Below are 12,607 nucleotides of genomic sequence, written 5' to 3'. Positions count from 1 at the left end.
AAAGAAAGGACTCTAACAAAAACAAGTCTATTGTCTCTACAGAGGTTAAAACGGAAAATTATATACAACAAGAAAGAACAAGTTATTATGAAAAAGAACCACAAATAAATCTAGGAGAAGGAAGTTATTATGGTCTAAAGAAACCCAGTAGCTGGCTGGCTTAACAGTAGAATAAACACAACTTTAAGAACAAACCAGGGAAGACCAAGCCAAGGAATTTCCCCAGAATGCTATATATAAGTATGCAAAAAGTAAAATAAGTTCTTAAAAGTTATAGAGACTAGATCCAAAATTTTCAGGACTTAATAGTTCCCAAAGGAAAATAATAAAAGAAATAGAAGGGATGAAATACTTAACAGATTAAAAAAAAAACCCAAAGATGGCCAGGCGTGGTGGCTCATGCCCACAATCCCAGCACTTTGGGAGGCCAAGGTGGGCAGAACATCTGAGCTAAGACCAGCATGGCCAGCATAGTGAAACCCCTCTCTACTAAAAATGCAAAAAAAAAATTAGCCAGGCGTGGTGGTGCATACTTGTAATCCAGCTACTCAGGAGGCTGAGGCAGGACAATCATTTGAACCATTTAAAATGTCTCCAGAAAGAATTACTATGATTCTTTTCAATAAATTTTTCACTAAAATGAAAAATTATCAAGTCGGGTGTGGTGGCTCACGCTTGTAATTCCAGCACTCTGGGAGGCTGAGGTGGGTGGATGACCTGAGGTCGGGAGTTCAAGACCAGCCTGACCAACACGGAGAAACTCCCTCTCTACTACAAATACAAAATTAGCTGGGCATGGTGGCCCATGCCTGTAATCCCAGCTACTTGGGAGGCTGAGGCAGGAGAATCGCTTGAACCTGGGAGGCAGAGGTTGCGGTGAGCTGAGATCGCGCCATTGCATTCCAGCCTGGGTAACAAGAGCAAAACTCCATCTCAAAAAGAAAAAAAAGAAAAGAAAACTTACCGTGTATGCAGAAAGACACAGGAAGGGATCATCAGGGTGTAATTTGATATTCATGAATCAAATATTTATCACTGGAAAAATGATACAATTCCACATTTTCTTGCAAGGCAACAATCAAATGCTTTATGAAACTTAAGAAAGGAAGATCCCTACCAGTAGGTGAAACTGTGAAAAGGAATGAACTGGAAAAGGACTGCCTGACACATCCCCAGCAACGCAGTGGAAGGCAACAGACACTGACAGACGCCCTCAGAATAGATGGCAGAAGTTGGCCGGGCGCAGTGGCTCACGCCTATAATCACAGCACTTTGGGAGGCCGAGGCAGGCGGATCACTAGGTCAGCAGACTGACACCATCCTGGCTAACACGGTGAAACCCGTCTCTACTAAAAATACAAAAAAATTAGCTAGGCATGGTGGTAGGTGCCTGTAGTCCCAGCTACTGGGGAGGCTGAAGCAGGAAAATGGCATGAACCCGGGTGGTGGAGCTTGCAGTGAGCCGAGATCACGCCACTACACTCCAGCCTTGGCGACAGAGCGAGATTCTGTCTCAAAAAAAAAAAAAAAAAAAAAAAAAAAAAACCAAAAAAACCATGAAAGAATAGATGGCAAAAGTTTCAAGGCAACGAGTATCCTAGTACCCGAATGTTCCTTCTAACTCTGGCAGAAGGTGCTTAAATTCCAGTGACAAACACAAGATATAGAGAAAGTATGAGCTATCAGAGATGAAAGTGTCAGCATCAAAACCTGCAGAATAGGATCACTAAGTGACAAGAAGGCATGGTGCCACAGTATAATTAGCAGTGTTTTCTTCTTTCTTGGTGACATAAAATAATGTAAGCCTGGACTGACAGCACCTTAGATTCAGTGAAACATGAATATCTATCCCCTGCTTTAAGAGACTCTAACACATAAAAACAAAAGGGACAAGATACGTATACTGTAAAAAGGCAATACAGGCCAGGTGTGGTAGCTCACGCCTGTAATACCAGTACTTTGGGAAGCTGAGGCAGGCAGATCTCTGGAGTTCAGAAGTTCAAGACCAGCCTGGCCAACACGGTGAAACGCTATCTCTACTAAAAATACAACAATTAGGCCAAGTGTGGTGGCTCATGCCTGTAATCCCAGCACTTTGGGAGGCGAAGGTGGGCAGATCACCTGAGGTTGGGAGTTCGAGACCAGCCTAACCAACATGGAGAAACCCTGTCTCTACTAAAAATACAAAATTAGCCAGGTGTGGTGGTGCATGCCTGTAATCCCAGCTACTTGGGAGGCCGAGGCAGGAGAATCGCTTGAACCCGGGAGGCAGAGGTTGCTGTGAGCCGAGATTGTGTTCCAGCCTGAGTGACAAAGAGAGACTCTGTCTCAAAAAAAAAGAAAAAAAAAGAAAAAAAAAAAGAAAAAGCAATATGACAAAAATTCCTTTTTAACACCGATTAATTTTTTTTTTTTTTTTTTTTTTTTTTAAGACGGAATCTCATTCTGTCACCCAGATCACAGCTCAATGCAGCCTCGACCACCTGGGCAACTTCGACCTCCCAGGCTCAAGCAATCCTCCCACTTCTCGTCCTCCTGAGTAGCTGGGACTACAGGCATGCACCACCACACCCGGTTAATTTTTGTAGTTGTTGTGGAGACGGTTTTGCCACATTGCCAAGGATGATCTTGAACTCCTGAACTAAACTGATCCAACCTCCTCAGGCTCTCAAAGTGCTGGGATTATAGGTGTGGGCCACCACACCCAGCCCTGACTTCTTCTCAACAATGAAACTAAAATGGGGATTTTTTCAAGTAGAAGGCAGTGTCATCCTGAGGTAGAAGCCTGCACTACAGGCAATGACTAAGCTTAGGCTTCCAGCCTGACCTTGCGACCAGCACAAGGGTGCCCCAGCCTCCGTTCTTTAGGCTCACCCGCTGGGCATCCCTCAAGAGGTCCAATTGCCATTTGTGCCTTGAGACATTGGCACACAACATGCCTGTGTCTTGAATGGAAACATCCCCTAAAACCACAAGATGTCGATAGCAACCAATATAAGTCTATAGCGACTGCTCTATTTCTTCCAAAATGACAGGTTTCTCCGCATGGCTGGTTGCTAACTGAACCACGTTCAATGCTCACCCTCTCACTCTCTCTCTGCCTAAACCTCTTCATCCTTCCCTATCAAGACATTTGCCAATTTTATCTCACCATCTCTCTCAACTGAGAATAATATTCAGGTAAAATTAGGGCAGGCACAGAGTTTGAGACCAGCCTGGGTAACATAGCAAGATTCTAACTCTGGAAATATTTTTTTTTAATTAGCTAGGTGTAGTGGCACACCTCTAATCTCAGTTACTCAGGAGACTGAGGTGGGAGAAATCTCTTGAGCCCAGGAGTTCGAGGTTGCAGTGAGCTATCATGGCACCACAGCACTCCAGCCTGGGTGACAGAGAAAGACCCTATCTCAAAGAACAACAAAAAAAATTTTCAGGCAAAATTAAAGTCTCTATTATTTTTTGAATTTGTTAGAGTATTTTTGTTTTCTTTTTTGTTTTTGATGAGACAGAGTCTCACTCTGTCACCCAGGCAGGAGTGCCATGGCACAATCCTGGCTCACTGCAACCTCCACCTCCCAGGTTCAAGCAATTCTCCTGCCTCAGCCTCCCAAGTAACTGGGATTACAGGCGCCCACCACCATATCCAGCTAATTATGTATTTTTAGTAGAGACGGAGTTTCACCATGTTGGCTAGGCTGGTCTGAACTCCTGACCTCAAGTGATCCACCTGCCTCAGACTCCCAAAGTGCTGGGATTATAGGCGTGAGCCACTGCGCCTGGACTAGAGTTTTTATGTTTCTTGTGTGTAACTTTAAAGAAAAAAAAAGCAGAATATTTTACATTTTTCTCTTTCAAAAATACTTAAATTCATTTTCTCTATAAGGACTTATATCAATTGCTGGAGAATGGGGAAGCCCTGTACTCTTACCAGAAAGAAGTTCCTCAGAAACCTATAAACTGCCATCTTTTAAATAAAGTACTGTAAAAAGAAGCTCTCTAGAAAAGTGATTAAAGAGAGAAATAATTTATATAAGAAAAACAGCTAAGGCCAGGTGCAGTGGCTCATGCCTGTAATCCCAGCACTTTGGGAGGCCGAGGCGGGCAGATCACAAGGTCAGGAGTTCAAGACCAGCCTGGCCAACATGCTGAAACCCCGTCTCTACTAAAGATACAAAAAATTAGCCAGGGGTGGTAGTGCATGCCTATAATCCAGCTACTTGGGAGGCTGAGGTAGAAGAATTGCTTGAACCTGGGAGGTGGAGGTTTCAGTGGGCTGAGATCACGCCATTGCATTCCAGCCTGGGCGTGACAGGGCGAGACTCCATCTCAAAAAAAAAAAAAAAAAAAAAAAAGAAAGCAAAATAGCTAAGTACAATATCAATTAACATTTTAAAAGCTTTCTTAAATAGCAAGTCACAAAAATGCTAACTCATATCAAAGAAAAACAAATGTAATCCCAGGATGCAAGGGTGGTAATAAACCACATTAATAGAATGAAGGGAAAAAACATGACCATCTCCACTAATACAGAAAAAGCACTGGATAAATTCAACACCGCTTCAGGACAGTGGTTCCCTAGGATGTAAGGAGGCAGGGGAGAGGAGAGAGAAGGAGCCCACGAGCAGCTCTAAGTCATTCTGATGATTCTAGTTTTCCTGCTGGGAGTGGGGATCATGGATGCTGACTATTATAACTAGGTGGACAGACAGACAGGATGGATAGATGGATATATAAAACAGAACCAGGACCAAGCATAGACTAGTAATGAGAGTGAATTACTCATTACAATCATATCTAGTCCAATTCTCGGTACTTGAGGTCCAAAAGAAAAAGCAGTTTTAAGAGCTTAACTAAAGAAACAAACTGCAGATTCAGAATTCTAAAATATGCTGGATTATATCTATAAAGTATAATGGTACTTTAGGTAGAATACATCAAGTTTTAACCCTTCAGGGATATCCTAAGGAAATGGAAATACATCTTTCAACCTTAATCAGAATGTTAAAATAAAAAGGTTTGAGCTAGCTCACCTCTTCTTGAATATACTGTAATAAGAAGGGAGATGCTCTTAAATTGTCAACAGGAATATTGAAGAAGCCCTGAATTTCCTTCTGGTGTAAATCCATAGTAATAAGATGAGTTAGACCTTTGAAAATAAAGCAGACACAAGCAATAAATAGTTTTGTTTTCTTTTTTTTTAAGATGGGATCTCACTCTGTTACCTAGGCTGGAGTGCAGTAGCATGATAATAGCTAACTGCAGCCTTGAACTCCCAGGCTCAAGCAATCCTCTCACCTCGGCCTTGAAAGTAGCTGGGAATACAGGTGCATGCCACCACGCCCAGCTAATTCTGTATTTTTAGTAGAGACGGCGTTTCATCATATTGGCCAGGTTGGTCTTGAACTCCTGACCTCAAGTAATCACTTGAACCTGGGGGGCTGAGGTTGCAGTGAGCCAAGATTGCACCATTTCACTCCAGCCTGGGCAAAAGGGGAAGGCTCGGTCTCAAAAAAAAAAAAAAAAATTGCTCTACCATCAAAAAAACTCAGCACTTGTATTTTTCAGAATTTTATTTATTTATTTTTTAGTACTGTGAGATGCCTGATTTTCACATCAATTTAAAGTTTTGGCCAGGTGCGGTGGCTCACAGCTGTAATCCCAGCACTTTGGGAGGCCGAGGCAGGAGGATCACCTGAGGTCAGGAGTTCAAGACCAGCCTGGCCAACATGGTGAAACCCCGTCTCTAATAAAAATACAAAAATTAGACAAGTGTGGTGGCAAGTACCTGTAATCTCAGCTACTAGGGAGGCTGAGGCAGGAGAATCACTTGAACCCGGAAGGTGGAGGTTGCAGTGAGCTGAGATCATGCCACTGCACTCCGGCCTGGGCGACACAGTGAGATTCCATCTCGAAATAAATAAATAAATAAATAAATAATAGTCATGACATAACAAAGATAATAGTAATACAGAAGAGTCTTTAAAATTTCTATTAGAGCAGATCATATCTTCTTGAAGTTTCTTTAACAGGCATGGCAAACCCCAATCTTAAGATAACAAGTCAGCCAGGTGTGGGGGCTCGTGCCTGTAATCCCAGCACTTTGGGAGGCCGAGGCAGGAGTATCACTTGAGCCCAGGTGTTTGAAAATGGCCTGGGGAACATGGTGAGACTCCATTTCTGCTAAAAATACAAAAAACTAGTCAGGTACGGTGGTGCATGCCGGTAGTCCCCAGTTACTCTGGAGGCTGAGGTGGGAGGATCACTTGAACCCAGGAGGTCAAGGCTACCTCCTGGTAGTGAGCAGTGGTGATCACACCACTGCACCCTAGCCCGGGCAACAGGACTGAGATCCGCGGGAAAAAAAAAAAGAAATTAAGATAAACTGCACCAGCCTGGAAATTGGAGAAAACAGAAAATCTTCACTACCTTTGTAACGATCACCAGAAAAGTGTAAGGAAAATTTAATATGAAAAATTGTTTAAAGCATTAACTTGCCCAAAAGAACAGGAAGTAAGCCTGGTGGCCCATCAAGCAAGGCCCTTTCCTGAAGATTCAGCAGGCAAGCCTGCTCCCCTCACCAGCTGCCTGTCATGGCGTTTACAATGGGGTAGGCTCCTGAGGTTGCTTCGGTTTGAGTTTTAAAATTTTTTTTTTTTTTTTTTTTTTGAGATGGAGTTTTGCTCTTGTTGCCCAGGTCGGAGTGCAAAGGTGGGATCTCGGCTCACCACAACCTCCACCTCCTGGGTTCAAGTGTCTCTCCTGCCTCAGCCTCCCAAGTAGCTGGGATTACAGGCATGTGCCACCACACCTGGCTAATTTTGTATTTTTAGTAGAGACAGGGTTTCTCCATGTTGGTCAGGCTGCTCTCGAACTCCCAAACTCAGGTGATCTGTCCACCTTGGCCTCCCAAAGTATGGGGATTACAGGCGTGAGCCACCGCACCCTGCCTAGTTTTTAAATTTTTGTTTTACGTTTGCCTTTATTGAAAAAATATCTTAAAAAGTTTATTCTGGGCTGGGCATGGTGGCTCACGCCTCTAATCCCAGCACTCTGGGAGGCCAAAGGTGGACCACCTGAGGTCAAGAGTTCAAGACCAGCCTGGCCAACACGGTGAAACCTCATCTCTACTAAAAATACAAAAACTAGCCAGGCGTGGTGGTGTGTGCCTGTAATCCCAGCTACTCGGGGGGCTGAGGCAGGAGAACTGCTTGAACCCAGGTGGTGGAGGTTGCAGTGAACCAAGATCACACCTCTGCACTCTAGCCTGGGCAACAGAGCAAGACTCCATCTCAAAAAACAAACAAACAAAAGAAGGTTTATTCTACAATAAGTACCTGTGTTAAAATGCAGTGACATGGGGACTTCTATTCACTCTGTGAAAATACTCCATGATACGTACTTTCTAACATCATATACATTCAGGCTGGGTGTGGTGGCTTGTGCCTGTAATCCCAGCACTCTAGGAGCCCAAGGCAAGTGGATCACTTGAGGTCAGGAGTTCGAGACCAGCCTGGCCAACACAGCAAAACCCCATCTCTACTAGAAATACAAAAATTATCCCAGTTTTAGTGCAGCTTGGGAGGCTGCTAATTAGGAAGATGGCAGTGACTGTAGGCTGGGTTGCCAGAAAATATGGTGGCCTAGTCTTATTATTCAGGTGGGGTACTTAGAAAACCTGAAGAGTACCCAAATTGGATTGTGTTTTAATGGACAATGGCTGCATTTTTTCCATGTTAGAAGGATCCTAATGAAAGCACCTATTATTTTTAAGCTTCTAAGAGTCTAGTTGTTCAGAATCCCCAAGAATATTTCCCTAACCTCACTCAGTCACATTGTAGGAGCCAGTGTAGCTGTGGAATTATCTTAGGAACTCAAGCTTCTAAAACTATCCATGTAGTCAAATCTGGGGGAAAAGCAAATACAAATAATAAAATATATTTTTTATATTCATTAATAAAAAAAATACAAAAATTAGCCGGGTGTGGTGGCAGGTGCCTGTAGTCCCAGCTACTCGAGAAGCTAAGGTACAAGAATCGCTTGAACCCAGGAGGCAGAGGTTGAAGTGAGTCAAGGCGGCACCAGCACTCCAGCCTGGGCAACAGAACAAGACTCCGTCTCAAAAAAAATAAACAAAACAGAATAAAAATTAAAATAAAAAATAAAATCATAGGCCGGGTACAGTGGCTCACACCTGTAATCCCAGCACTTTGGGAGGCCCAGGTGGGCGGATGAGGTTGGGAGTTCGAGACCAGCCTGACCAACATGGAGAAACCCTGTCTCTATTAAAAACACAAAACTAGCCAAGCACGGTGGCGCATGCCTGTAATCCCAGCTACTCGGGAGGCTGAGGCAGGAGAATTGCTTGAACCCGGGAGGCGGAAGTTGCAGTGAGCTGAGACTGCATCACTGCACTCCAGCCTGGGCAACAGGAGCGAAACTCCATCTCTAAATAAATAAATAAAATAAAATCATATGCACTTACACAAGTGTGCAAACACACACAAATGTATCGACACACATACACAATAATAACTATGAAGGTTAATTAGAAACACAGGAAAAATACTTAGGATGTTACCTGAAAATGCCTAACACAGAATAATATATATCTTTTCCAATATATGCCTATCTAGGCAGGCATGGTGGTATATGCCTGTAGTTCCAACTACACAGGAGGATCACTTGAGCCCAGGAGTTCAAAGATCATCCCACATAGCTTTCCAACGCACTGGGATTACAGGCATGAGCCACTGCGCCCAGCCTTTACTTTGATATTTCCAAGGTAAAAATAAAACTCCAGCAGGGTATGGTGGTTCATGACTATAATCTCAGCACTCTGGGAGGCCGAAGCAGAAGGATCCCTTGAGGCCAGCAGTTCAAAACCAGCCTGGACAACATAGTAAGACCCCATATCTACAAAAAATTTAAAAATTAGCAGGCACGGTGGTGTGTGCCTATAGTCCTAGCTACTTGGGAGGTTCTGGTGGACTGCTTGACCCCAGGAGTTCAAGTTGCAGTTAGCTATGATCATGCCACTGCACTCCAGTCTGGGTGACAGGGCAAGACCCTGTCTTAAAAGAGAGAGAATGAATAAATAAAGCTCCCAGGCTCCCAATTAATTGTGAAACATCTGCCACTCTTACCAGCTTTGCACATCATGGAAGCCAGCAATTTAGAGACAATAGAGCCTCTTTTTCTCATCTTGCACTGCTTGCTGTAAGGAAAGTAAGGTATCACGCCGATGATGCTCTTGGCACAAGAGGTCTTACATGCATACACCATGATCAGGAGCTCCATGATGGTGGTGTTCACATCCCTGTAACCAAGACACAGTAAATCTCATCAAGGGATCTACAATACAGTATTCCCTGTTCCAAAAAGTGTCAGCAGTGTGTTACTCATGCCTTTACATAACCCAAGGTGCAAGGAGAAAAAACCCAACCAATAAATTCCTCTTTTCTCAGGCCTCCATAAGATCCCCCACCATCCGCTCTCAACTGACAACCCTACTTAAATACTCTGTTAGAGGAGCGTGTCCACAAGCTCCCACTATGTGCATCTGTGCCCCAGGAGTCGGCCTGCCCTCAGTCATCAGTCAGAGGAAATTGCCATGCCAGTGGCCCTAAAACTAACCCCTCCAAATGGCACACCTATGTCAGCAATTCTCCCTCCTCTCCTGCCTTCAGCACTGACTACCCATTGGCCACAAACATTCTGTTACTTCTATTAATATGACTCACAACCATTCTTCCCTCTGATCCCCTTTGCTGTACATCTCAAGAGAGTCATCTACACTATCTCCAACTTATCTACTCTCATTCTCTCCCAGATAGTCCAGTGAAGCTTTGTTTTCGTAAAGGTCATCAGTGGCCTCCACGCGGCCACATCCACGTCCACGGTCACTTGGCTTCCAGAATGCCCCTCTCTGGTCTCTTCCTTCCACCCTTGGTTTCTTTTGCTGGTTCTTCTCTCCAGCCTCATGTCCCAGGACTTGCTCATGTGTCCTCTCCTTCTGTTTCCTCTTGTCCTTTGGGCTTCTCATCTAATTTCACAACTTCATAGATGGTGGCAACTCTCAAATTTACAACTCCAGTCCAAACTTGAGGATCTGCCCCTCCCCTCCTGCCCAGCCATACCTGGCCCTGGTCAGTCCTCCCACAGGCAGCTCACACCACTAGGGGCCTTGCTCTGGGTGTTCCCACTGCCTGCAATGCCTTCCTCCCCACCTAGTCTCTCCCTCAACTTCTCTGGTCTTTGTTCAAATGTCACCTCCCCAATGAGGCCTACCCTGTCTGCCTCGCTCTGCCCTCTTGCCACCATCATCTCACCATGCTGTCTTTTTTTTTCCAAACCACTCATCACCTTCTAGATAATCTATTTCTTTATTATGCTCACTGTATGTCTTCCTCCACTGGAATATAAACTCCACAAGGACAAGGATCTTTCTGTTTTAATCATGGAGGCATCTCGAATACGTGTAACTAACTGTAACTCGCATATTGTAGACATTCAAAATAAGTATTTGTTAACGACAGGAGTGAATGGAAACACAGAACATTTGAGTGAGTAGGTTCTCTGTCACTATCCAACAAGTCTGACATCCGATGAGTTAAAACAGACTTTCACCCTGTGTTAATTCACTTAGGGAAAAAAAAAGATTTTCAGAAAAGTATTCTATGGGAAGGATAAGAGTGGAGGAACTGACAGTGAAGGTAAAGACACCCCAAGGCTCCCAAACCACACTCCCAGGAGCACCATTGTTCTGTGAGCTGGAACAAGGCTTTCCATTACTGAACTCAAATAAGGAAAGTCTTGTTTGAAATACAGGAAAACTTCAGCAAATGGATGGAATTTTCTTAATTTTAAATTTCTACTTTATTTCCAGTGCTACCACTAATCTGAAGTAAAACAGAGTATAAGATGTATCTGACCACACTAAATCTTTTTTTTTTTTTGAGACGGAGTTTTGTTCTTGTTGTCCACGCTGCAGTGCAATGGCACAATCTCGGCTCACCGTAACCTCTGCCTCCCAGGTTCACGCAATTCTCCTGCTTCAGCCTCCCAAGTAGCTGGGATTACAGGTATGTGCCACCATGCCCAGCTAATTTTGCATTTTTAGTAGAGACAGGGTTTCTCCATGTTGGTCAGGCTGCTCTCGAACTTCTGACCTCAGGTGATCTGCCTGCCTGGGCCTCCCAAAGTAGTGGGATTACAGGCTTTTTTTTTTTTTTTTTGGAGACAGAGTCTCACTCTATCACCCAGCCTGGAGTACAGTGGTGCAATCTTGGCTCACTGCACCCGCCGTCTCCTGGGTTCAAGTGATTCTCATGCCTCAGCCTCCTAACTAGCTGGAATTACAAGTGCACATCACCACGCCCAGCTAATTTTTGTACTTTTAGTAGAGACGGGGTTTCACCATGTTGGCCAGGCTGGTCTTGAACTCCTGATCCACCCATCTCAGCCTTCCAAAGTGCTGGGATTACAAGTGTAAGCCACCTCACCCAGTCTTTTTTTTTTTTTTTCCTTTGAGATGGAGCCTCGTTCTGTTACCCAGGCTGGAATGCAGTAGCGCGATCTCAGCTCACTACAACCTCTGCCTCCCGGGTTCAAGCAATTCTCGTGCCTCAGCCACCTGAGTAGCTGGGACTACAGGCCCTCATGACTATGCCCAGCTAATTTTTTGTATTTTTAGTAGAGACAGGGTTTCACCATGTTGGCCAGGCTGGTCTCAAACTCCTGGCCTCAACTGATATGCCCACCTTGACCTCCCAAAGTGCCAGAATTACAGGCATGAGCCACCACATCTGGCCCTCAACACTAAATGTTATTTCATGGTATTTCACAAAGAAGACCATGAGGTCCAGACTCTGCAACATGGACAAGACTGGGAACCCGAGTTAACACAAGCTTACATCAGGTATGGAACAATGCAAAATGAGAGAGAGAGAGAAAATGAAAGGGGTGCTGAGTGGTTCCGATTACAGGAATATGAAACTGACAAAAGGCAGGGGCACGGGATAAGTATTGAAATGTACAAAAATAAAGAACCAGAAGGACTTGAAAATGAGAAGGATCAGCAGTCACCCTTCTGAAGTCCTAAATTCTAAGTCCAAGGGGGGCCCTCAATGCCTACTCATCTACTTGGGTAATCCACACAACCTTCGTGCATTTATCCAATGGAATCACACTTGTCTGTAAGGAGATAAAAGTACCACAGACACAGAAACCAAGGAGCCAGAAGCAGTGTAAGTTGTTCTGGGCCCACATCTTCCCTGCCCTGATGCTGGAGGTGAAGGGTTAAGATGTGGGCACAGGGGAGTCCTCCACTTCCACCCTGGTTTGGCGGCAGACCTGGGAAAGAGGACAGCAGCAGCAGGGGCAATTAGCGCTCAGCGCCTCCACCTCCAGCTCTGCTGAGAATCCTGGGTGTCACAGCAGAAGTTGAAGCCAGGGCACCGTGGCAAAGGCCCTCCACACCATCTCTCCTTCAGAGCACACCCGTTTGCCAGGGCACTGGGATGCAAGGACAGGTCTCCCCTGCCACTCCTCTTCCCAGGAGAGATGGGGGTTTTGTGACTTCATCCCAATGAACCAAAGACCAGGACAG

General features: G+C 44.7%; 1 protein-coding gene across 14 annotated transcripts in view; it reads right to left on the bottom strand.

Moving 5' to 3' along the window:
- PRPSAP2 (phosphoribosyl pyrophosphate synthetase associated protein 2) overlaps positions 1-12,607 on the bottom strand; it is a 61,758-nt gene that overhangs the window by 31,955 nt on the left and 17,196 nt on the right. For all 14 annotated transcript variants that reach the window (XR_005236699.2, XM_037987247.2, XM_037987244.2 and 11 more), the window contains 2 exons: positions 9,144-9,316; positions 5,031-5,146 (listed from right to left, as the gene is read on the bottom strand). Coding sequence is in view for 13 of the 14 variants with exons in the window: in XM_037987244.2 (XP_037843172.1) it covers positions 5,031-5,146; positions 9,144-9,316 (289 nt within the window). In the remaining variant the exon portion in view is untranslated. The remainder of the gene's footprint in view (positions 1-5,030; positions 5,147-9,143; positions 9,317-12,607) is intronic.

This window comes from Chlorocebus sabaeus, chromosome 16 (genome assembly GCF_047675955.1).
Source record: "Chlorocebus sabaeus isolate Y175 chromosome 16, mChlSab1.0.hap1, whole genome shotgun sequence".
Classification (NCBI taxonomy): Eukaryota; Metazoa; Chordata; class Mammalia; order Primates; family Cercopithecidae; genus Chlorocebus; species Chlorocebus sabaeus.
This window is presented reverse-complemented; position numbering and strand designations above follow the sequence as displayed.